This window comes from Oncorhynchus masou, chromosome 9, assembly GCF_036934945.1.
Source record: "Oncorhynchus masou masou isolate Uvic2021 chromosome 9, UVic_Omas_1.1, whole genome shotgun sequence".
In the NCBI taxonomy this organism is placed as follows: domain Eukaryota; kingdom Metazoa; phylum Chordata; class Actinopteri; order Salmoniformes; family Salmonidae; genus Oncorhynchus; species Oncorhynchus masou.
The window spans coordinates 28,643,491-28,670,941 of NC_088220.1; the positions used below are offsets into that span (position 1 = coordinate 28,643,491).

General features: G+C 46.1%; 1 protein-coding gene across 1 annotated transcript in view; it reads right to left on the reverse strand.

Moving 5' to 3' along the window:
- LOC135545785 (testican-1-like) overlaps positions 1-27,451 on the reverse strand; it is a 397,903-nt gene that overhangs the window by 109,745 nt on the left and 260,707 nt on the right. Inside the window, exon 4 of the mRNA XM_064973666.1 lies at positions 20,069-20,149. Within this exon, the coding sequence (XP_064829738.1) occupies positions 20,069-20,149 (81 nt within the window). The remainder of the gene's footprint in view (positions 1-20,068; positions 20,150-27,451) is intronic.

Here is a 27,451-nt window from a genome sequence, read left to right on the forward strand (position 1 = left end):
GCCAGATCTGTCTGTGATGACCGGTCTCTATAGCCATGCTGTCCTCTCTGGGTAGCCAGATCTGTCTGTGATGACCAGTCTCTATAGCCAGGCTGTACTCTCTGAGTAGTCAGATCTGTCTGTGACAGACGGTTTCTATGGCCAAGCTGTCCTCTCTGGGTAGCCAGATCTGTCTGTGATGACCAGTCTCTATAGCCAGGCTCTATTTGTCTGTGACAGCCAGGCTGTCCTCTCTAAGTAGCCAGATTTGTCTGTGACAGACGGTTTCTATAGCCAGTCTGTCCTCTCTAGGTAGCCAGATTTGTCTGTGACAGACGGTTTCTATAGCCAGTCTGTCCTCTCTAGGTAGCCAGATTTGTCTGTGACAGACGGTTTCTATGGCCAACGTGTCTTTCCAATAGGAGATATATTTAGATACGTGATGATTTGTTTGGGACAGGTTTTCAGAGTGCTGTCCTAAGGCTTGAACAAATCGGAATGTGATGAACCCATCAGAATGTGATGAACAAGGTCGTCTGCGCCTGATCAACAAGTGGCGAGTTGGAGACAGATGCTGAACAAAGGAATGAAGGATCTGTGTGAAACGAATCCAATGATTATTCATCAAAACCGTCTCGATGAAGTAAACAAAAACCTTGTGTGTGTTTGTGTGTGTGTGAGGCAAAGGGGGTTAATGTGTGAGTGACAGCTGTCAAGAGCCAGAGACAGCACCATATTGAGGGAAATCTAATCTGTTACCCTGTATCCAATAACCAACATACACTACTCAGAAAACACACACACATGCATACACATCCCCAACACCCCACATCCCCCTCCACACAACCATCTCTCCTTGTCCAGCTCTCTGACTGCAAGGTTTATTGCATGACCCCAGTCAGTGGATGGGCACAGATTGCACCGAGTAGGCAGGTACAGCTAAGATGAGGGTGACCATGGACAACATTAGGGGAGGAGGGGACAATGTCATATTTGCCTTTATTTCACTATAACACTGCATATGCAGTACTGTCCTTTTCATACTTCCATCTATCCTGGAGCTTAAAATGCATTTATAGATCTGTCTATAGAGAAGCATACAACATCTGCTTCTGGTCAAAGTCTCTATTCCAGACTAATGATAAATGTGTTGGGGGAGATAGGCAGTGGCAGGGGAACAGGTTTGTGTGTAGAGTCTAAGGTGAGGTATATTACAACCATCAGGGTGTGTGTGTGAGAAAGAGAGAGAGTGTATCAGGTGTAACCCTGTCTAGGCTGGCTGTCCATCTGGCAGGCAGCTCTCTGCTGGCCGACCCCGGTAACCTTGGCCCTCCAGTGCTCAGAGGCCTGGGAGGGACTGAAGGCTCCAACACACACGTACTGTACACACACACACACACACACACACACACACACACACACACACACACACACACACACACACACACACACACACACACACACACACACACACACACACACACACACACACACTTTTTTTCTTCCGACATACCTAACAGACAGGTTAGGCTAATCATTAAAGCGTTGGTCTATCATGGTCAATGGGCTGTAAAACTGAGAGCTAATTTGATGCCAAAGTTGTTTATCCCTGGTCCTCTTCTCACAGTGAGTGTCTTGCAGAGAAAGATTGTCTGTGCATTGGAGGAGGCCTTCACTTAGTCGATTTCACAAATGAATTGGCAATTTACCGGGCTGAGAGCAGCTCTCCTGTGGCTGTTCATGTTTAGCACCTATACACTGTCTAAGTGATGTCAATATGTTTCTTCACATCTGTCACACACACACACACACACACACACACACGTAAGCACACAACACGCGTTAGCACAGGGAGACGCATACACACAAGATTTTGTACACAGACACACACACACACACACACACACACACACACACACACACACACACACACACACACACACACACACACACACACACACACACACACACACAGCACACACACACACGCACACACACGTGGCACCAGTGGTGTAGTGGAAGGTCAATGCAAGTAAACACAGTTTACCCACATTTTGGGGAATAATGCATTGAAAGTATAAGGAGCTTTATAGAGTATTTTTGTACCACTACAGTACACGGCAGACACACAAACACACTTCTCTCTCTCTCTCAATGCTATGCACTCTTCAGTATGAGAAAGAAAAGTACATAGAAACCACATATTTCTTCTACTGTTGTTGTATTAGTAACAAAGGACCCAAATCCACCCGGTTCAGTTCACAATATGAATGCAGCGGATGGCTGCAGGCTCTATATGCTTTATTGATTGACCTTGAATATCCTCCCACAGGTGTGATCTCAGCCCCCAGCCACGTTGACCCGAGGGAGAGCAGGGCAGGGAGAGGCGCCCTGAGGCTAATGTAAGGGTCAGGGATCACCGTGATCACACCTTGGCTTGCACACAAAAAATAGCATCAAGTTCTGTCATCGACTCTTACAATTGGATATGTACAAACTCGAAAGCAGTTCACCATCACTCATCCAAACATGTTATTATACCTACAGTACACCACATACACCGATGTTACACTTGACATATTTAGGACAGCCCTCAGCTTATAATATCTGTAATCCTGTTGTTGTCCAGTGGTTAGTGTGGTCAGAGGAGCTGTAGCATGAGTGTGTCCAGAGTTCATTAGGTCTTATCATGTTTAATAATGCAGTTCCCTTCTTGGCTCTGGCCTCTGAAGCATAACAAACCCTCTAACCTCCCCAAGAGGACCAGGATCATCGAAGCCTTAAAACCCTTTGCCATGTAATGGCTACAGCCGTTCCCAAACTACACCACACAGGAAGCATTTGCCCCCCCCTCCTGGAAACAACTGTACGCCGCTCTCTGTTCCACTGAGCCTTTAGGGATAATATTCCTCCAGAATAACATGAAGCATTCCTCTAGTTGTTGGATTGGAGCCAGGCGAAGAATCATTATTTCATCTTTTTTTATTTTTTATTTAACCTTTATTTAACCAGGTCGGCAAGTTGAGAGCAAGTTCTCATTTACAATTGCGACCTGGCCAATATAAAGCGAAGCAGTTCGACACATACAACAACACAGAGTTACATACAGTCAACAATACAGTAGAAAAATAAGTCTATATACGATGTGAGCAAATGAGGTGAGATAAGGGAGGTAAAGGCAAAAAAAAGGCCATGGTGGCGAAGCAAATACAATATAGCTGGAATGGTAGATTTGCAGTGGAAGAATGTGCGAAGTAGAAATAAAAATAATGGGGTGCAAAGGAGCTAAATAAATGCAGTAGGGGAAGAGGTAGTTGTTTGGGCTAAATTATAGATGGGTTATGTACAGGTGTAGTAATCTGTGAGCTGCTCTGACAGCTGGTGCTTAAAGCTAGTGAGGGAGATAAGTGTTTCCAGTTTCAGAAATTTTTGTAGTTCGTTCCAGTCATTGGCAGCAGAGAACTGGAAGGAGAGGCGGCCAAAGGAGGAATTGGTTTGGGGGTGACCAGAGAGATATACCTGTTGGAGCACGTGCTACAGGTGGGTGCTGCTATGGTGACCAGCTGAGATAAGGGGGGACTGAGATAAGGGGCTGAGATAAGGGGGGACTTTACCTAGCAGGGTCTTGTAGATGACCTGGAGCCAGTGGGTTTGGCGACGAGTATGAAGCGAGGGTCAGCCAATGAGAGCATACAGGTCGCAGTGGTGGGTAGTATATGGGGCTTTGGTGAATGGATGGAGTCTAAGAGGACAAGCCTCACTGCAAACTGCCCTGTTAGAGGGGAGTGTTCAAGCCTCAATGCCAACTGCCCTGTTCGAGGGGAGTGTTCAAGCCTCACTGCCAACTGCCCTGTTAGAGGGGAGTGTTCAAGCCTCACTGCCAGCTGCCCTGTTAGAGGGGAGTGTTCAAGCCTCACTGCCAGTTGCCCTGTTAGAGGGGAGTGTTCAAGCCTCACTGCCAGCTGCCCTGTTAGAGGGGAGTGTTCAAGCCTCACTGCCAGCTGCCCTGTTAGAGGGGAGTGTTCAAGCCTCACTGCCAGCTGCCCTGTTAGAGGGGAGTGTTCAAGCCCCCCCAAATTAAGTTAGTCTGTGTGTGCATGCATGCATCGGTGTTTGTGTGTATCTGTTAGTCTGTGTGTGCATGCATGCATCGGTGTGTGTGTGTATCTGTTAGTCTGTGTGTGCATGCATCGGTGTGTGTGTGTATCTGTTAGTCTGTGTGTGCATGCATCGGTGTGTGTGTGTATCTGTTAGTCTGTGTGTGCATGCATGCATCAGTGTGTGTGCCTATGTCTGTCACAGCATCCACCATTCCAATCCATTCAGGCATTGCCTCATGTGTATGTGTGTGTGTGTGTATGTGTGTGCGCGTGCATGCATTCGTGTGTTTATGTGTGTGTCCCTGTCCCTTCAGGCTTAGTGTTGTCCCCTCCCTGTGTGTGTCGAGGCTGGCAAGGTTACCGGCGGGGGGGGGGGGGACGGGACGTTAATCCGCCCCTGCTCTCCACAGACACCATCGCCACGGTTTCCTGGCTCCATGGGAACCAGAGAGGGCCGGAGGTGTTGGAGAGTTCTCAGTTAAAAGAGTAAACAGTGTTCCCGGCAAGAGCTGCGGTATTCCATTAAAGAGGAGGGAGCAGAACCACTGAGCCACTTAGCAGACTGGGCAGAACCTCAGGAAAACAAACCCTTCCTGGTCCACTGCTGACTCGTCCTATAGGCTAACCACACATTAAGGTATTGATCCAGTTAGTGAGGACAGGAATCATAATGATTAGTGGATCTGATTGAAATACCTTTAGTCTGACAGGTCAGCTCAACATCAATAAGTGAGATCAAATAACCATTAACAGGGCTATAAAGCAAGAAAAGCATTTATATTAGAATTGTTCTTACTAGCATTTATTTTAAAGCCTATTGTCTCAAGGCTTAAACATCCTTCTTTAACCCGTCTCCTCCCCTTCATCTACACTGATTGAAGTGGATTTAACAGGTGACATCAGTAAGGGATCATAGCTTTCATCTGGATTCACCTGGTCAGTCTATGTCCTGGAAAGAGCAGGATTCACCTGGTCAGTCTATGTCCTGGAAAGAGCAGGATTCACCTGGTCAGTCTATGTCCTGGAAAGAGCAGGATTCACCTGGTCAGTCTATGTCCTGGAAAGAGCAGGATTCACCTGGTCAGTCTATGTCCTGGAAAGAGCAGGATTCACCTGGTCAGTCTATGTCCTGGAAAGAGTTCCTAATGTTTTCCTAATGCATCGTGTAATTGGTCTTATTAGCATTTCTATTCAAGACTTTTGTCTTGGATCCATTACGGCCCACACCATAAGGTTTGGCAACTTCATAATCAGGTATTCTTCTCTCCTCTTCTCCTCCTCCCCCTCCTTTGTCTGTCTGACAAAATGGAATGGCAGCCATTAACAAGGCTGGCCTTGTCTCTGATAGATGCTTCCTGCCACTAGCTGTTTTCTTTTGTTCTCTTTTTGTTGTTGTTGTTTTGAAGAAAGGATGAAATAAATGGGTGCTTGAACTGTTCCCCACAGGAAATGTCTGACTGTAATTTAAACAATTTGTTTTACTTTGAGCTTCTGATACGCTCATTAAAAAGGTGTTCTCTTCTTCCTCGCCTGGGGGAGAGCAAGAGAGTGAGAGGGGGAGAGCGAGGGAGTGAGAGGGGGAGTGAGAGGGGGAGAGCGAGGGAGTGAGAGGGGGAGAGCGAGGGAGTGAGAGGGAGAGAGCGAGGGAGTGAGAGGGAGAGAGCGAGGGAGTGAGAGGGAGGAGAGCGAGGGAGTGAGAGGGGGAGAGTGAGGGAGTGAGAGGGGGAGAGCGAGGGAGTGAGAGGGGGAGAGCGAGGGAGTGAGAGGGGGAGAGCGAGGGAGTGAGAGGGAGGAGAGCGAGGGAGTGAGAGGGGGGAGCGAGGGAGTGAGAGGGGGAGTGAGAGGGGGAGAGCGAGGGAGTGAGAGGGGGAGAGCGAGGGAGAAAGGGAGAGAGCGAGGGAGTGAGAGGGAGGAGAGCGAGGGAGTGAGAGGGGGAGAGCGAGGGAGTGAGAGGGGGAGAGCGAGGGAGTGAGAGGGGGAGAGCGAGGGAGTGAGAGGGAGGAGAGCGAGGGAGTGAGAGGGAGGAGAGCGAGGGAGTGAGAGGGGGAGAGCGAGGGAGTGAGAGGGAGGAGAGCAAGGGAGTGAGAGGGGGAGAGCGAGGGAGTGAGAGGGGGAGAGCGAGGGAGTGAGAGGGGGAGAGCGAGGGAGTGAGAGGGAGGAGTAGAAGCACAAACAACTTTTTGAAGAGAAAAAAAGGCCCCTCTCTCTCTTTTGGTTAGTAGGATGTCCACAGGGTGTGATTCCGTTTGGCCTACAGTAGCCCAGGGAGTGAGGGATGGATGAGGATAAAGTGAGGGAGAGAAGAGGATAAATGGCAGAGGGATGAAAGACGAGGGAGAGCCTCTGGGGTAAACGAGCGATTTTTAGAATTAACAGGCGAGAAATGAAATATTGAATCTATGGCGGTGTAATATTATTCCTCATGTAATTGAAGAATGGCTGAGATAAACAGAGGGCATTTCAGTCCACATGTTGTAGAGAAAACCACAGTGGCTTATGGGGAAATATGTGTCTGATGCAATGAGGAAGCCTCTAGTTCTAACAGGGAGAGCGAGAGAGAGAGCGAGAGTGCGAGCGAGAGAGAGAGAGTGTGAAAGAGAGAGCGAGAGAGAGCTTGAGAGAGATAGAGAGAGAGGCCCCAAAGCCCAATTGAAGAGTACTATCACTTTCAAAGCCTGAATATTCATCACTGTCCGACTCTCCTGGAAGCAACATGCACACACACACACACACACACACACACGCACACACACACACACACAGACACACACAAACACCAACAAATAGAAGCACACACCCCTTCACAGACACAGTGGCTTTGCCAGAATATACCAGGTTTTTTCAAAGTTTTGCTCAAAGGAAACCACTTTAAAAGAACATTTAACGAATGCAAAATAGATTCTTATAATACATGGCCTTCGGGAGGCAGCTTCAAAGTGAAAGACAAGTTTACACTTTCGAGGGACAGATGGCACAACTAGTTAATGTAGAGTGATGCTGAACTAGTACGCAACTAGGAACACATCTGCTTACACACGCACACACAAGCACACCGATGCTTTGGTCCCGAGGACACATTTACCTCAGGTGAGATATGAGGGCTGACATTAATAACACACCCACACACACACACACACACGCCTGTTGAGTTGGCTGTAATCGTTTGTCACAGTGGAGTTATAGGCCCACATTTATAACCATCATAATGGGCAGAAAAGAACCACTTACATATTTGAAGAGTGAGAAATGTCGCATCCCCTGGGACACATGATATTGCAGTACGACGCACGCACACACGCACACACGCACACACACACACACACACACACACACACACACACACACACACACACACACACGCACACACACACACACACACACACACACGCACACACACACACACACACACACACACACACACACACACACACACACGCACACACGCACGCACGCACGCACGCACGCACGCACGCACGCACACACACACACACACACACACACACACACACACACACACACACACACACACACACACACACACACACACACACACACACACACACACACACACACACATATACATGCACCCTTACACATACACACAAATGTAGACACACAAGTGCACAAACACACACGGACACACACACACACACTCTCTGAGAGCAGCTTATTGGCTCTGTTAGAATAACAGGCCATTTCATTAAATCAAACGTGTCCACTAGCGTTGGGTGGTATACCTTATATACCGTGTACCATTGAAACTATTTCAATAAATCTGAATATGTGTAGCTAATTTTTAAGTAAATACCTGCATTCAACTTGTGTGATACATTAGGAGATAACGCAGATCACATTCATCATTTCACCCGTCACATTATTGTACATCATGAAGTTTACCATAGATCCCCAGAACATTTGAGCCAGTCACGTATTTGTTTGTAAATAGCAAAACGTGAGAAAGCAGTGAGCTGGTGAGTACAGCTGTGTACTTGGTTTAACTGGCTAGTCAGCCATGGCCGGTTACAGGCATAGACCACATTGGGCCCCCAATCAAAAAACACTCAGTGTCTCAACTTAATATTGAGAGTAAGAACAGTATTATACACCAGGTGCATAAGCAGTTTTTCTCTTGTTATGTCAGTCACTGAAAGTCACTCAATTAGCCATGTCAGCTAACAGTTTTTAGATTGGTAGTTAGTCTAGACAGGTATCTAAACTTGTAGTAACCATGGCCAAATCCTGACTGGGCACGCAGGCCATTTGCCCAGGGGCCCTGACTTCAAGGGGGCCCCCATTGATTTTGTTATTTATTGTCACTCAGATATCATAGTAACATGGCATACCATTGAAAAAATGTGTAGAATTGCAGGAAATTAGCTTTGAAACGGAATTAATTTAGTCTCTGCCTCATGTCAAACTGAATTGAATGAAATGTGTTATAAAATTGCAACGTTTTCTTTACGCCCTTGGCAAAATGTGTAGAATTGCAGGAAATGAACTTTTAAAACTAAAAATGTTCTCTCCGACACCTAGAGGGGGCCACTAAAATGTTTTGCCGCAAGGTTGGGGGCACCCAACCAAATCTCACTTAGTGCCCCCAAAAGGTTTGAGCCAGGCCCTCTAGTTAGCTAAGTAAGTGGCTGAATTATAATGGAGATGGGGCATCATATTGTGTTATCTTTCTGCCGTGTTTGAGAAGTCAAAGCTCTTTGGATGACTTATCTGTACAGATGCCACTGCTATCTTGATTTCCTTGTGTTTTTTCTCCTCTGTTCTCAGGCCTGCCTCTTCTGCTTGGAGGAGCCCGTCAGTCTGGAGGAGCAGACTGACGGGCTCGTCCAAGCAGAGCAGGCAGGCACGTTGCCCTAGCGGCTCCAGACTCCACACAGACACAGCGTGTACACATGCTGACTCCAGAGCCAGTACTGTTCAAAACTTTTTCATTTGCATATTGTCTTTTGTTCACATTTGCTTGTGAATGTCCAACCTCACCAAAAATGACATCTGGACATGAGGTGACACACAAGTCCGGCGAGTTGCAGGCACCGAGCTCCAGCGGGACTTGACCACGATTTAGAACATTGTCCGGATGGCTGACCATAAGTGGGCTATCACAAGAGTCAAACACACCTTATCCGTGGCTTTCTCCGGGGTGTGACGTCCCGACAGACTCCTGGGAGTACAGACACCGTTGGAGGAGTGAATTAACTGATCTTGTTTGGTTTGTTTCAAGAGGTTTGTAAAGAGCTTCAAACATTGATGTGTTCTATTGTGCCGTAAGTGCTATGGGTATCTTTACTGTGTTCATCTGTTTTGTCGGAAGGCGGTCAGCTCAAAGAGGGAGCAACACAGACGTAAGCTCCTATCCTTTAAATCAGAGCTGTAATGATTAGATCCAAGAATGCGTGCGATGTTTAATGCCTTTTGTTTATTGTTTTGACAAAGCAAAGTGATTTTAATTAGACGATGGGAGATACTGAGATTTGGAGCTCTGGGAAGAAAAAAAGATGGGCTGAAACTATTCATGGAGACACTATTTTTACGTATGAGAATCCTGTATCCCGTAAGCCTCCTGTGTGTATTAGACACAGTATTGTCTCCTGGAGCTTTTACTCTGAAGAGACATGGAACCACGTTAGTGTTAGCCTATCAGTGACAGTCATTTACTCTGTTGTATTGTATAATCTATTCCATGTACACTGGAATTGTTAGAGTGTCAATTATTTTGTGACTAATAAATCGTATACGTTCATTTGAGTAGATGCACTAATCGTTTTAAAGAATAATTCTTTGATTTGACTTTGCGTTTATAATTTAGTAGGTCTGTTGGTATAGGTTATCTACCCTCTACACATATCATTCCATTATGCATAGATTCTAACTATATCTATGGCTAAGATAGACTTGATCAATTAAAGCTTAGAGTATGATTGCAATAGACAGCTCATAATTCCCATAAGCCTCTTAATAATCACATAAAGCTATCTTAGAACAAATGTAATTATAGTATCCGAGTGTTGATGTGTTGACTTGCAAGCTGGCTCGATTCATCAGTATACATTTATGCCCTACACCCATATAATCAGATTGATGAATGTAGTTTAATATTATTCAACATAATTTTACCCCCCTACACCTATATATGTATAACTTTATGAGCTGGATTGCCTGTCTTGGCATTTCATTTATTTTTGTTTGTGCTCGTTAGCATATTTAGCTATTACCCTCTATGGAAATGTTTTATTACTTGTGCTAATGTTGTTAGAATTCTGGTAATAGACACTCAATGGGCTTTTTTGTGTTTTTAGTGACCCCTTGTGTACTAAACCGGTAATACTGTAGATCCTGGGATGAGAAAAATACAGTATGACGAAATGAAAATCTGGATACCGCACAACTCTAAAAACCACCCTTGTTGTGTGGACCGTAAACACACAAGGTCAAAGGGCAGAGAATCTTATAGGAACGGATGATGTCATTTACCGAGAAGGCCTTGCGAGGGTGGGTCAGAGTGAGTGAAGGGAGCGTTACAGCGTTTCACTAATTAACAGTTGAGTTGAGGTATTTTGCTGTCTTAACGAGAAGACAAGGTGTAGACCCCTGGGTCTGACTAGCTCTGTAGTCTGGGCTCCAGTGCTTGGTGAAGGCTGAGTGAAGACTGGGTGAAGGTTCAGTGAAGGCTGAGTGAAGGCTGGGTGAAGGCTGAGTGAAGGCTGGGTGAAGTTTCAGTGAAGTCTGGGTGAAGGCTGGGTGAAGGCTGAGTGAAGAATGGGTGAAGGTTCAGTGAAGGCTGGGTGAAGGTTCAGTGAAGGCTGGGTGAAGGCTGGGTGAAGGTTCAGTGAAGATTCAGTGAAGACTGGGTGAAGGTTCAGTGAAGGCTGGGTGAAGGCTGGGTGAAGGCTGGGTGAAAGCTCAGTGAAGGCTGGGTGAAGGCTGGGTGAAGGTTCAGTGAAGGTTCAGTGAAGACTGGGTGAAGGCTGGGTGAAGGCTGGGTGTAGGCTCAGTGAAGGCTGGGTGAAGGCTGTTTGACTGTAAGTGTTGCAGTGAAAGGGAAGGTTAGCTGTGTTCTTATTACACACTGAGATTGGATCTACGATCCTTCAGCTCTCTACAACTACCTTAGAGAAATAACGTGACCCCAGAACACACACCAATTACCTCTTCCGTGTGTGTGTGTTTATGTTTGCGTGCATTTGTGTGTGTGCGTGTGTGTGTGTGTGTGCGTGCGTGTGTGAGTGTTTGTGACAGCTTAACACCTGACTCCTGACTCTTCTAGTCATACTTTAATATTAAAATTCTCCAGGAACACACACACTGATGCAAGATGAGGACCTGTCTGCGTAGGCTGTGTTCAGACCATAGCCTTTTCCTCAGTGTCAGATATAATTGCCCAGCTAGGTTGTGTTTTCTGTATGGCTGCCAACATCTGATGTTCTCTCTCTAGAGTGCCATTTATCTGATCCATGGTGTGTGTGTGTGTGTGTGAGTGCGTGTGTGCGTGTGTAGTGCACTTGCAGTTGCAGTTTTGTACACTGCAATCTAGAATCTAAAAGAGTTATTTTCGACTTTTAAGAACCCTTTCGGTTCCAGGTAGAACCTTTTCTACAGAGGGTTCTACATGGAACCGAAAAGGGTTCTACCTGGAAGTCAAAAGGGTTCTACCTGGAACCAAAAGGGGTTATTTTATGGGGACAGCCAAAGCACCCATTTGAAACACTTTTTTCTAAGTGTGTATGTGCCTGCATGTGTGTCGGTACATACACTATAAATCCATGTCCCCCTGAATATGTCTGTGTGTGAGTGACACACACCTCTTCATGTCTGCTTTTGGAATATATGTTCCTTATTCCTCTTTGTCTGTCTCTATGACTGAACGTGCCAAATAATGCTGTTTGTCCTGTCTGTTTATCTGTCTGTCTGCACTTTGTCCTCCCTCCTGGTGTTACGTGGCCCTGACTCCTCGCATGCCCGTCTAGTTCCAGTCACAACACAGCAGTGCACCCTGGGAGAGCTTCCTATTAAAGAGTCTGTCTGGGATGCAACATACAGAAGTAGGAGTCAACAGGGGTCGCACCCAAAGCGCTGTGGCAGGCAACGTCTGGAATCACTGCCTGTGTCCCACTGAGCCCTCCAGTTTCCATTTGCCATGTGTTAAACAGGACCAGAGCGGCTGAGCTATGGCAGAGCTGTGAGCCGGAGGCCATTCTGACTCGGGCTGTATGTTTTTCCTCCAGAGACAGTGCTGGGGTTTCCGCCACTGCCATTCTGGCTCCCACATCACTCTAGCTGCAGAGCACTGGTCAGCAGCCATTATGAATTCTGTCCGGAATGATTGTTAACTTTTTTCGGGGGGGGGGGTCTATCTCTCACAGGGCCTATTTCTCTTTGACTTTCTACACATTTTGTTGTGTTACAGCCTGAATTTCAAATGTATTAAATTGAGATTTTGTGACACTGTCCTACACACAATACCCCATCATTTCAAAGTAGAATTATGTTTTTAGACATAATGAAATGAAAAACTGAACCGTCTTGAGTCAATAAGTATTCAACCTCTTTGTTATGACAAGCCTAAATAAGTTCAGGAGTAACAAGTCACATAATAAGTTGCATGGACACACACTGTTTCAATAATAGTGCTTAACATGATTTTTGAATGACTACCTCATCTCTGAACCTCACACATAGAATTAGCTGTAAGGTCCCTCAGTCGAGCAGTGAATTTCAAACACAGTTTCAACCACAAAGACCAGAGAGGTTTTCCATTGCCTCACCAGAGAGGTTTTCCAATGCCTCACCAGAGAGGTTTTCCAATGCATTGCAAAGAAGGGCACCTATTGGTAGTTTGGGTAAAAATAAAAGCAGACCTTGAATATCCCTTTGAGCACGGTGAAGTTATTAATTACACTTTGGATGGTGCATCAATACACCAGTCACTACGAATATACAGGAGTCCTTCCTAACTCAGTTGCCAGAAAGGAAGGAAACCACTCAATTTCACCATGAGGACAATGGTGACATTAAAACAGTTACAGGGTTTAATGGCTGTGATAAGAGAAAAGTGAGGATGGATCAACAACATTGTAGTTACTCCACAATACTAACCTAAATGACTGAGTGAAAAGAAGGAAGCCTGTACAGAATAAAAATGTTCCAAAACATGCATCCTGTTTGCAACAAGGCAATAAAGTAAAACTGAAAAAAAGTGGCAAAGCAATTAACTTTTTGTCCTGAATACCAAGCATTGGGGCAAATCCAACACAACACATCACTGAGTACCACTCTTCATATTTTCAAGCATTATGGTGGCTGCATCATGTTATGGGTATGCTTGTCATCGGCAAGGACTAGTGAGTTTTTTAGGATAAAAATAAATGGAATAGCGCTAAGCACAGACAAAATACAAGATGAAAACCTGGGTCAGTCTGCTTTCCAACAGACACTGGGAGACCAATTCACCTATCAGCAGGACAATAACCTAAACCACAAGGCCAAAAATGCACTGGAGTTTCTTGCCAAAATGACATTGAATGTTTCTGAGTGGACTAGTTACAGTTTTGACTTAAATTGGCTTGAAAATGGCTGTTTAGCAATGATCAACAACCAACTTGACAGAGCTTGAAGAATTGTTAAATGCATAATGTGCAAATATTGCAAAATCCTGGTGTGCATAGCTCTTAGAGTCTTACCCAGAAAGACTCACAGCTGTAATCACTCTTAGAGACTTACCCAGAAAGACTCACAGCTGTAATCACTCTTAGAGACTTACCCAAAAAGACTCACAGCTGTAATCACTCTTAGAGACTCACCCAGAAAGACTCACAGCTGTAATCACTCTTAGAGACTCACCCAGAAAGACTCACAGCTGTAATCACTCTTAGAGACTTACCCAGAAAGACTCACAGCTGTAATCACTCTTAGAGACTTACCCAGAAAGACACACAGCTGTAATCGCGGCCAAAGGTGGTTCTAACAAGTATTGACTCAAGGGTGTGAATGCTTATGTAAATTAGATATTTCTGTATTTCATTCTCAATAAAATTGCAAAAACATCTTAAAACATGTTTTCACTTTGTCATTATGGGGTTTTATGTGTACATGAGTGAGAGAAAAAATATATTTAATCCATTTTGAATTTCAGGCTGTAACACAACCAAATGTGGACTAAGTGGAATAAGAAATACTTTCTGAAGGGGCTGGTGAACCGTCAGATCCTTTTGTAGGAGTGTGGGGCATCGGCGTTCTGTGTTCAGTACAGTGGACAGGGAGAGGAGCTTGGTTCTAGCTTTGCTGGTCCATTAAAATGAAATAATGCTTGTATTTTAATTATGTAGCTATTGGGCCAATAAAGGAATATTTTAAGACAAACAAATCGTTCTCTCTGGAAGGAGTGGAGTCTCTGACCTATGGGGTGAAAGGTCATCCATATTAAAAGCCCAATTATTGTCAGTGAGGCGTCTCTGCATTGGCCTAAATAAACCAGGAAGTTCCATCAAATATTCAACAAGGTCTTGGATTTGCTCCTCTGTTCTGTCTCTGTTTGTCTGTTCTGTCTGTTCTGTCTATTCTATCTGTTCATCTGTCTGCCTGTCTACCTGTTCTGTCTATATCCTTCCTTATTTTTCTCTCTGTCATGCCTCACTTTACTGCAGTCTCACTGTCTGTCCATGTGTCTGTGTGTGTGAATAACTGAATAACTGACCCATTTGTTTGAGTTATACCACATGCAGCAGTCTGTTCCAACCCATTAGGGACTTTCTCTCTCCTGTCTTTGAAGCCTTTGAGTGATATCGGTTGAATGTCAATCCACAAGACAAAGGTAACCCAGGAAAAAGACAGAAGCGAAGACAACACAACCACACACACACACACACACACACACACACACACACACACACACACACACACACACACACACACACACACACACACACACACACACACACACACACACACACACACACACACACACACAACCCCCATATCCCCCTCCACACACCCAAACACACAGCCTCTGATTAAATGGTCGTGACCGGGATGTTCTAGTCATTAGTGTCTAGCCCGCCCCCCTGTAGTGAAACAAGCAGGATAGAGGAAAGCCATGTAAAGGCCTGAAATTCAAAGAACCCTGAAAAAATAAATGAGCCTGATAAGTATTCTCCGCCATGTTCTATGTAATGCATCTGACAGATAGGCTTCTGAAGAACCACGAGAGCCGGGAGCTAAAAGGCATCTCTTTCATGTTAGCATACACACATGCATATATTACTGGTGAGATACACTACCGTTCAAAAGTTTGGGGTCACTTCGAAATGTCCTTGTTTTGAAAGAAAAGCACATTTTTTTGTCCATTAAAATTACATCAAATTGATCAGAAATACAGTGTATGTCACGTTCTGACCATCATTCTTGTGTGTTTTTCTTGTTTTAGTGTTGGTCAGGACGTGAGCTGGGTGGACATTCTATGTTGTGTGTCTGGTTTGTCTATTTCTATGTTTGGCCTGATATGGTTCTCAATCAGAGGCAGGTGTTAGTCATTGTCTCTGATTGGGAACCATATTTAGGTAGCCTGTTTTGTGTTGGGTTTTGGTGGGTGATTGTTCCTGTCTTTGTGTTTGTGGCACCAGCCTGGCTAGAGTAAGCATCGAGCCAAGTGTCATGAAGCCGGCTCTACGCATCTGGTCTCCAGTGCGTCTCCTTGGGCCGGCTTACATGGCACCAGCCTTGCGCACGGTGTCCCCGGTTCGCCTGCATAGCCCAGTGCGGGCTATTCCACCTCACCGCACTGGCAGGGCGACCGGGAGCATTCAACCGGGTAAGGTTGGGCAGGCTCGGTGCTCAAGAGCTCCAGTGCGCCTGCATGGTCCGGTCTATCCAGTACCACCTCCACGCACCAGCCCTCCGGTGGCAGCTCACCGCACCAGGCTTCCTGTGCATGTCCTCGGCCCAGTACCACCAGTGCCAGCACAACGCATCAGGCCTATAGTGCGCTTCGCCAGTCCGGCGCTGCCAGAGCTCCCGCCCCTCGTTCCAGAGGCGCCAGAGCTCCTCAGTCCAGCGCTGCCAGAGCCTTCCTCCACTCCAGCGCAGCCGGAGTCTCACGCCTGTCCGGCACTTCCAGAGCTCCCGCCCCTCAGTCCAGAGGTGCCAGAGCCCCTCATTCCAGAGGCGCCAGAGCTCATCAGTCCAGCACTGCCAGAGCTTTCCTCTCCAGCGTTGCCGGAGTTTCCCGTCCAGCGCCGCCTGAGCCACCCGTCTGCCCAGTGCCGCCTGTGCCGCCAGACTGCAAGGAACCCCCAGTGCCGCCAGTCTGCAAGGAGCCGCCAGTCTATAAGGAGCCGCCAGTGCCGCCAGTCTGCAAGGAGCCGCCAGTGCCGCTAGTCTGCCAGGAGCCGCCAGTCAGCCAGGAGCCGCCAGTGCCGCCAGTCAGCCAGGAGCCGCCAGTCAGCCAGGATCCACCAGTCAGCTAGGATCTGCCAGAACTGCCAGTCAGCCAGGATCTGCCAGAACTGCCAGTCAGCCAGGATCTGCCAGAGCCGTCAGTCTGCCAGGATCCGCCAGTCAGCCAGGATCCGCCAGTCAGCCAGTATCTTCCAGATCCGCCAGTCAGCCAGGATCCGCCATTCAGCCAGGATCCGCCATTCAGCCAGGATCCGCCATTCAGCCAGTCAGCAAGGATCTGCCGGAACCACCAGTCAGCCAGGATCTGCCAGATTTGCCAGCCAGCCAGGATCTGCCAGAGCCATCAACCTGCCTGAGCTTCCTCTCAGTCCCGAGCTTCCCCTCAGTCCGAGCTTCCCCTCAATCCCGAGCTTCCCCTCAGTCCCGAGCTTCCCCTCAGTCCCGAGCTTCCCCTCAGTCCCGAGCTACCCCTCAGTCCCGAGCTACCCCTCAGCCCTGAGCTGCCCCTCAGTCCGGAGCTGCCCGTTGTTACGATTCCTAGGCCAAAGTCAGTGGCGAGGGTCGCCACTCAAGGGACGCTAAGTAGGTGGACTAAGACAATTATGGAGTGGGGTCCACATCCAGCGCCAGAGCCGCCACCGCGGACAGATGCCCACCCAGACCCTCCCCTATAGGTTTAGGTTGTGCGGTCGGAGTCCGCACCTTGGGGAGGGGGGGGGGGGGGGGTACTGTCACGTTCTGACCATCGTTCTTGTATGTTTTTCTTGTTTTAGTGTTGGTCAGGACGTGAGCTGGGTGGGCATTCTATGTTGTGTGTCTGGTTTGTCTATTTCTATGTTTGACCTGATATGGTTCTCAATCAGAGGCAGGTGTTAGTCATACTCTCTGATTGGGAACCATATTTAGGTAGCCTGTTTTGTGTTGGGTTTTGGTGGATGATTGTTCCTGTCTTTGTGTTTGTGGCACCAGATAGGACTGTTTCGGGTTTTTCACATTTCTTGTTTTATAAATTATTGTATTTTCATCTTTATTAAAGATGGACAAAACTAACTACGCTGCATTTTGGTCCGCCTCTCTTTCCCCAGAAGAAAACCGTTACAGTGTAGACATTGTTAATGTTGTAAATGACTATTGTAGCTGGAAATTGCAGATTTTTTATGGAATATCTACATAGGCGTACAGAGGCCCATTATCAGCAACCATCACTCCTGTGTTCCAATGGCACGTTGTGTTAGCTAATCCAAGTTCATCATTTTAAAAGGCTAATTGATAATTAGAAAACCCTTTTGCAATTATGCTGGCACAGCTGAAAACGGTTGTCCTGATTAAAGAAGCCATAAAACTGGCCTTTAGACTAGTTGAGTATCTGGAGCATCAGCATTTGTGGGTTCGATTACAGGCTCAAAATGGCCAGAAACAAATAACTTTCTTTTGAAACTTGTCAGTCTATTCTTGTTCTGAGAAATGAAGGCTATTCCATGCGAGAAATTGCCAAGAAACTGACCATCTCGTACAACGCTGTGTTATACTCCCTTCACAGAACAGCGCAAACTGTCTCTAACCAGAATAGAAAGAGGAGTGGGAGGCCCCAGTGCATGACTGACTAAGAGGAAATGTACATTAGAGTGTCTAGTTTGAGAAACAGACACCTCACATGTCCTCAACTGGCAGCTTCATTAAATAGTACTCGCACAACACCAGTCTCAACGTCAACAGGTCACTCCGGGATGCTGGCCTTCTAGGCAGAGTTCCTCTGTTCAGTGTCTGTGTTCTTTTGCACATCTTAATCTTTTCTTTTTATTGGCCAGTCGGAGATCAGCCAGCATCGCACACCCACACACAGTCGCCTCTTCACTGTTGACGTTCAGACTGGTGTTTTGCGGGCATCTGTTTCTCAAACTAGACAGTCTAATGTACTTGTCCTCTTGCTCAGTTGTGCACCGGGGCCTCCCTCTTTCAGAAACAAGCACATTTCTATGTGACCCAAACCTTTTTAATGGTAGTGTATGTGCAAGGTCCACTAGATTAAATACTGAATATTTTACATTCCAGAAATAAAATCAATGTAATCTAATTAAATGTTTTAAATTAAATTGTCTATGCACACAACATTACTGAGAGCATGTGAGCCCACTGTACCTACACTAGGTTGCTTAGGGAACCTCAGCCCACGCTAAGCCACCATACGATACAAATGTGACATCTGAAAGATTCTTTCCCTATATTATTACATTCTAAACACTCCACACTGCTAAGAGGATTTTTGCCTGCGCCAGTTCGTGCTACTTTAAAGGTGCAGTGCAGTCATTTTTATCTCAATATCAAATCATTTCTAGGTAACAATTAAGTACCTTACTGTGATTATTTTCAAAACAAAATTGTCCAAAATAATCAAAAATTGTTTCTTAACAAAGAGAAATGTCTCAAACAAAAATTTGGCTTGGACTGTCTGGAAGTGGTCTGAGTGGGGAGGGGAAAACTGAAAACTAGCTGTTATTTGCAGATAGGTTTGGAACAATTTTACTTATTGGCCTATTAACTAATTTACTGTCTGGTGATGTCACCTGGCAGGCCAGAACTCCATCCCACCAAACAAGTTCTTTCACTAAAAGGACATTATCATAATTTTCACAATTTCACAGTATTTTTCCAACCTCATAGTGTCGCAATATACAGTGAGCTCCAAAAGTATTGGAACAGTGACATTTTTGTTGCTGTTTTGGCTCTGTACTCCAACACTTTGGATTTAAAATGTGTGCTAGGAATATGGGACCAAATACTACACTTTGACTACTTTAAAACACATATAAGTACATTTGTCCCAATACTTTTGGTCCCCTAAAATTGGGGGACTATGTACAAAAGGTGCTGTAATTTCTAAAAGGTTAGGGTTAGAATGAAAATACCCTCAGATTATAGCTGACAGTCTGCACTTTAACCTCATAGTCATTTCATTGTTTCAAAAGTCCTGGAGTAAAGAGTCAAAGCAACAACAAAAATGTCACTGTCCCAATACTTTTGGAGCTCACTGTATATAGAATATAGGCAAATCACGTTTTTGACTGCACTGAGCCTTTAATTCTCCATATTAGCCCCTGCTTTCATGTTAGCCTTGACTAACACGCCACATTACTACCTTCATGTTAGCTTCCGCTAATGCACCATAATACTGCTTTCATGTTAGCTTTGGCTAACACGTTACTTTACTACCTACATGTTAGCTTCTGCTAATACACCATCCTACTGCTTTCATGTTAGCCTTGGCTAACACGCTACATTTAGCCTACGCTATCACACCACTCCTTTGATCCTCCAGTGAGAATTAGCTACACTGCTAGTTTATCTACCACCGATGACAGCCGTGGGCTGAGGTTATCACACACACACTCACAGAGAGAGACAACACCTGAAAGCTCTGGCAAGTCATGACACAGCCTAAACAGCTCTAAACAGCACCTGTAAGAGAGATTTCAGTCTACAGAATATTGCTGTTTCCTTTTATTTCACCCACATGCCGATTAAAATCACTTCTCAACCGAGGACAGACTGACTGCATCAGTGTGAAAGGCTGATGATGTGAAACTCACCCTCCTCTGTTCTCCTCTTCCCTGGGTTGGAGTGGACTTTGGTTCCAGGTTCCCCATGTCTCCCGGGCCTCGCCTCTGTCTCTGTGAAGCCAACACAACCAGCAGAACCATCAGAACCATCACATCCATCACAACCATCACAGTCATCAGAACCATCACAACCATCACCAACAACCATCAGTCATCAGAACCATCACAACCATCACCAACAACCATCAGTCATCAGAACCATAACAACCATCACAACCATTATAACCATCACAACCATTATAACCATCACAACCATTATAACCATCATAACCATCACAACCATTATAACCATAACAACCATCACAACCATTAGCAGAGACAGATACAAAATAACTGATAAACTGTTATCACCCAAAATGCAACAAAGGGAAGAAAAGCCATCCAAAACTGCACACCAACCCATAACCAAAGCACACAATACACATCCACACACACACACCAATCCCTCAAACCCAGCAGACACGGCATTACCAAAGCCTTAAGGCGAAATAAGGAGCGAGCGGGACTCGCGAACAAACAGAACGATGTGGTGAGTTTTTCATCTGGCGCTGTGGCACCGGCATTAACGAGTCGCGATGATTTAATCTCCTAATTCATTCCAGACTGTTATTTATTAGGCAGTGGGCTTTTTACGAGGCGCTGACAGATCCACTCTTATTCTTTATCCTTCACTCTCTCCCCTGAGGCCCGAAATAAATGCACAGACGATTTATGAGAAACGGATGGAGAGAAGGAAAGGAAGAAGGGGGAGGAGAGGAGTGTGGAAGGGCAGTGCTGGTTAAGGTCTATGGCCAGGGGTTCCAGCTGAAACAGCTGACTCGTGTAGGCTACACTACACCAATTTTTATATTTCCTCTCTCTCTCTTTCATCCTCCAATATTCATTTTTTTACCCAGCCTCTATTTGTTTCTCCAGTCTTCTATTTATTTTTCTCATTACAGCCAGTCGCTTTGTAGTCCCCAACTTCATCTCCAGAAGTTCTCTATTTTCTCTCCCTCTTTGGCCTGGTCCCTCACTCTCCCTCCTCTTCATCTCTCTCTCTACAGTTATATTACTCTTCCTCCTCTTCCTCTCTCTCTACAGTGACATTACTCTTCCTCTCTCTCTACAGTGATATTACTCTCCCTGCTCTTCTTCTTTCTCTACAGTAATATTAATCTCCCTCCTCCTCCTCTCTCTACAGTAATATTACTCTCCCTCCTCCTCCTCTCTCTACAGTAATATTACTCTTCCTCCTCTTCCTCTCTCTCTACAGTGATATTACTCTCCCTCCTCCTCCTCTCTCTACAGTGATATTACTCTCCCTCCTCCTCCTCTCTCTCTACAGTTATATTACTCTCCCTCCTCCTCCTCTCTCTACAGTTATATTACTCTTCCTCCTCTTCCTCTCTCTCTACAGTGATATTACTCTTCCTCCTCTTCCTCTCTCTCTACAGTAATATTACTCTCCCTCCTCCTCCTCTCTCTACAGTGATATTACTCTTCCTCCTCTTCCTCTCTCTCTACAGTGATATTACTCTCCCTCCTCTTCCTCTCTCTCTACAGTGATATTACTCTTCCTCCTCTTCCTCTCTCTCTACAGTGATATTACTCTTCCTCCTCCTCCTCTCTCTACAGTGATATTACTCTCCCTCCTCTTCCTCTCTCTACAGTGATATTACTCTTCCTCCTCTTCCTCTCTCTCTACAGTGATATTACTCTTCCTCCTCTTCATCTCTCTACAGTGATATTACTCTCCTCCTCTTCCTCTCTCCTCCTCTCTCTACAGTGATATTACTCTTCCTCCTCTTCCTCTCTCTACAGTAATATTCATCTCCCTCCTCCTCCTCTCTCTACAGTGATATTACTCTTCCTCCTCTTCCTCTCTCTACAGTAATATTCATCTCCCTCCTCCTCCTCTCTCTACAGTGATATTACTCTTCCTCCTCTCTCTCCATCTCCTCCTCCTCTCTCTACAGTGATATTACTCTTCCTCCTCCTTCTCTCTCTCTCTTCCTCCTCTTCCTTCTCTCTCTACAGTGATATTACTCTTCCTCCTCTTCCTCTCTCTCTTCTCTCCTCCTCTTCCTCTCTCTACAGTGATATTACTCTCCCTCCTCTTCCTCTCCCTCCTCCTCTCTCTCTACAGTAATATTCATCTCCCTCCTCTCTCTCTCTACTCCTCCTCCTCCTCTCTCTACAGTGATATTACTCTTCCTCCTCTTCCTCTCTCTCTACAGTGATATTACTCTTCCTCCTCTTCCTCTCTCTCTACAGTGATATTACTCTTCCTCCTCTTCCTCTCTCTCTACAGTGATATTACTCTTCTCTCCAGCTCGTTGTCTCTATGCCCTTCACTGTCACTCAGACATCCTGGCATTTGGCCCGATGGAGTGATCCTTGCCAAAAAACAACGGGGAAAATACCTCTGGCCATTACTCAGACATTTATTCACCTTGATTCTCTATCTCCTGTTTTTGCATTGGGTAGGAGAAAAGGGGAGAGAAGGGGAGGAGTGGAGGAGACAAATAAATGAGAGGCAAAGGGGAGAGAAAAAGAGGGCAAGAGTAGGAGACAAAGGAGGAGAGAAGGAGATCTACCTATTCTCTCTCTCGGAGGCCAGTTGTAAACCAGTCGGTGATGTATGTTCATCTGACCGTCTCTCTGTCTGTTGTGTTGTTGACACTCTGTGTTAAAACAACCAGTACAGCAGCACTTCTGCACCATCCACCCTGTTGTTCATTTTGGTTTGGGGTTTTGCTTGTTGTTGGTTTTTGTTTTCCCTTTGCAAATTGATAGCGCTGCACTACATCTATTTCATAACTACCGCAGCACTTCTCCCACCACCACTCTCTCTGCTACAGAACTGTATGTCTCTTCCATGCCTGCCCCCCCTCCAACTCGCTGTTATGTTCCCCCCCACCCTCTCTGCTACAGTACTGTATGTCTCTTCCATCCCTGCCCCCCCCTCCAACTCTCTGTTATGTTCCCCCCACCCTCTCTGCTACAGTATTGTATGTCTCTTCCATTCCTGCCCCCCCTCCAACTCTCTGTTGTGTCCCCCCCACCCTCTCTGCTACAGTACTGTATTTCCCTTCCATCCCTGCCTCCCCCACCCTCTCTGCTACAGTACTGTATGTCTCTTCCATCCCTGCCCCCCTCCATCTCTCTGTTATGTTCCCCCCACCCTCTCTGCTACAGTACTGTATGTCTCTTCCATCCCTGCCCCCCTCCATCTCTCTGTTATGTTCCCACCCACCCTCTCTGCTACAGTACTGTATGTCTCTTCCATCCCTGCCCCCCTCCATCTCCTGTTATGTTCCCCCACCCCTCTCTGCTACAGTACTGTATGTTTCTTCCATCCCTGCCCCCTCCATCTCTCTGTTATGTTCCCCCCACCCTCTCTGCTACAGTACTGTATGTCTCTTCCATCCCTGTCTCCCCCTCCATCTCTCTGTTATGTTCCCCCCACCCTCTCTGCTACAGCACTGTATGTCTCTTCCATCCCTGCCCCCCTCCATCTCTCTGTTATGACCCCCAACCCTCTCTGCTACAGTACTGTATGTCTCTTCCATCCCTGCCCCCCCAACCTCTCTGCTACAGTACTGTATGTCTCTTCCATCCCTGCCCCCCCCTCCATCTCTCTGTTATGACCCCCACCCTCTCCCACATGTCTCTTCCATCCCTGCCCCCCTACAGTACCCTCTGCTACAGTACTGTATTCTCTTCCCTGCCTCCCCCACCATCTCTCTGTTATGTCCCCCCACCCTCTCTGCTACAGTACTGCATGTCTCTTCCATCCCTGCCCCCCCCTCCATCTCTCTGTTATGTTCCCCCCCACCCTCTGTGCTACAGTACTGTATGTCTCTTCCATCCTTGCCCCCTCCCTCCATCTCTCTGTTATGTCCCCCCTCCATCTCTCTGTTATGTCCCCCCCACCCTCTCTGCTACAGTACTGTATGTCTCTTAGATCCCTGCCCCCCTCCATCTCCCTGTTATGTTCCCCCCACCCTCTCTGCTACAGTACTGTATGTCTCTTCCATCCCTGCCCCCCATCCATCTCTCTGTTATGCCCCCCCCACCCTCTCTGCTACAGTACTGTATGTCTCTTCCATCCCTGCCCCCCCCTCCAACTCTCTGTTATGTCCCCCCCACCCTCTCTGCTACTTTAAAAAGGAATTAAATTACTTGAGTACTGTATGTCTCTTCCATCCCTGCCTCCCCCTCCAACTCTCTGTTATGTCCCCCCACCCTCTCTGCTACAGTACTGTATGTCTCTTCCATCCCTGCCTCCCCCCCACCCTCTCTGCTACAGTACTGTATGTCTCTTCCATCCCTGCCCCCCTCCGTCTCTCTGTTATGCCCCCCCACCCTCTCTGCTACAGTACTGTATGTTATCTTCCATCCCTGCTCCCCCCTCCATTTCTCTGTTATGTCCACCCCCACCCTCTCTCTGTTATGCCACCCCCTCCATCTCTCTGTTATGTCCCCTCTCCATCTATCTGTTATGTCTCCCCCCCTCCATCTCTCTGTTATGTCCCCCCCTCCATCTCTCTGTTATGCCCCCCCTCCATCTCTCTGTTATGTTCCCTCCCTTCCTCCCTCCACCTCATACTCATCTCTCTCTCTTTAAAAAGGAATTAAATTACTTAGCAGACATGATTGGGCAGTTAGGGCTGCGAGAACATAAATTGCTAATACCATTGGTGTGTGTGTGTGTGTGTGTGTGTGTGTGTGTGTGTGTGTGTGTGTGTGTGTGTGTGTGTGTGTGTGTGTGTGTGTGTGTGTGTGTGTGTGTGTGTGTGTGTGTGAGTGTGTGTGTGTGTGTACGTAGCGGCCTGAATTCAGTGAGTGTGTGTTAGTGATAGATCATGCAGAGTGGGCTAGATAACAGCTCAGGTCACTGCTGTTGATACAGAAACCTATTAAAGTCTGTAATCAATGTGTGGCGAGAGCCTGGAAAGCAACACAACAACCCTCAGCGCATTAAAATGAAATTAGATAGTTGTTCTCCACTCAGCTCCCGCTCTGTTTAATACATCTCAAAGCCTCTCATAGACCTGTGGAGCAGGTCTTGTCTGTTGTCCTCTCTCTCTCCCTCTTAAACAGGAAGTACCCATGGTACGCTACGGTCACAAGACGCAGGCCTCCTAATTGTCCCTAGAATTTCTAAGCGATACGCTGAAGAAAAACCATCGAATGAGTAGGTGTCTCCAAATTCTTGACTGGTACTGTAGGTACAGCAGATCCCGTTATTGTGCGGGACACTTTTAAATGTACAATACTCATCATTAAAACAAAAGGAGTTTAGGTCAAAAGAGATTAGACTAATGAAGGAAATAGAGGAAGTAACAGCAGAGATTATCTTTCAGAAGCATTTGATAGTTTTCCGTGTTGGCATTACCAGAGAAATTAAAACCTTTTTTGACATATAACATAGTATATTGGATTGATTTTAAGAAATTTGGCTTCATTTATATTAATATTATGGTGTTTCCATTCATAGAAAAATTGTCCGTTTGTAAATTCAGACCATTTCGCCCTCAAAGTCCCCACTGGGTGTTCGGGCCGAGGAGTAGGGTTGATTTGAGTGTTCTGGCCTTACAAAGGCAGTCAAGAACCCAAGCTAACGTTGGCTAGCTACTTCCAGACACAAATTAGACCACTCTGACCATTTTACTCGCCCTAGCAGAGTTGGTAAGGCAGTTTCGTGTTAACCAGAGCGTTGGTGACTGTAAATGTGCTGCTGGAAACAGCTTTTACCGACGTTTACTGACACCGGCCATATTCATCGGGTGTTGGGCGCTCGTAAAGTAATTTTTCTGCCCTCTTGTACACTGAAGTGCTCTGAAATACATGTTGATAGTAGACTGGACACATACAATTTTTAACAACGTTATTTTCTGATAAAAACGAGTTCATTGCATCCACCGTGGAGCCCAGTTTCATAATATGACCATATTTCCCAGCTGCTTGCCGTCATTTTGAAGTAATCACGAACAAAACAGGCCTTATTTTAGTGCATTGTTCACCCTGCCAGCTCCTATTAGTTTTACTGAGCACCGTGGCACCATCTCACCTTCCGAACGTTCTATTCCCAGCTTATTGTTCAACACCACAATGCCTGCTCCGCTATTGTTGGCAATGAGACCTGCTCACGTTGATTTATAGTTCAAATGTAAACAACAACATGTGAACAACAAAAATAATATTGGAACTCTGCGGTCTTCCCATTGATTCCTACGGGGGAAATATAGGCAAGTCTGTATATTTCGCCAAATATCTTGCAATGTGTGTATTTAGATTTTTGTCAAGCTGGGTGTAACCATTGTGAAATGGCTAGCTAGTTCGCGGGGTGCGCACTAATAGCGTTTCAATCGGTGACGTCACTCGCGCTGAGACCTTGAAGCTTGAAGTAGTTGTTTGCGGCTTTTGTGGCGCAATGGGTAACGATGCTTTGAGGGTGGCTGTTGTCTGTGTGCGCAGAGGGTCCCTGGTTCGAGGCGAGGAGAGGGACGGAAGCAAAACTGTTACACGGGCATCATTTTAATCAAGAGAATCTCCTCTTTGTAATTATGTACATCTGGGCAGCGAGCTTGTTTGTCATCGATCACTTGACCAGAAATAGAAGTTACTTTTTCATTACGCAGACATAAGCACAGATGACACCATCGAGGTGCGGATGTTTACTTTCTACACAAGTATTTTTTTCCCAGTTTCATCTGACGAATAGATTGTAGTTGTAAAATAAAAAGAGATACATTTTTTATGGATTTCCAGGCATCACTCCAGTCAAAACAGGCTCTGCAAACATTCGATTCCATGACTTTGCTATGGGCTCACGCTGGAGTTCCAGTTTAGCCAACGTTCTTAAGCCGTTTTACAGCCTTGGGTGAATTTTGACTTGTTCTATTGTCCAGCCTATAGATAGCCAGAGCAAATTTACGAAAGCACCCGAATGTCCATTGAGAAAGCACAACGACTATACCATTTAGCTAAGCTAAGAATGACGAGAATAATCATGTCAATAAACATTGGGTAGTTAGATAGCCTATAGTTAATATACTGTCAAGTTTGATGTATAACTACTAACGTTAGATAGCTAGCTAACATATGGTACATGCTGCTGTAATGATATGCTATGTGGTTCGTAAGGACAGCGTAGCTAACATACGGGTACATACTGCTGTAATGATATGCTATGTGGTTCGTAAGGACAGCGTAGCTAACATACGGGTACATACTGCTGTAATGATATGCTATGTGGTTCGTAAGGACAGCGTAGCTAACAAATTGTCAGCCAACATAAGGTGTAAGGTAACTTATTTGAAAACCCATTACTTTATTACATTGAGTAGCAAGCTACCTCTTGGT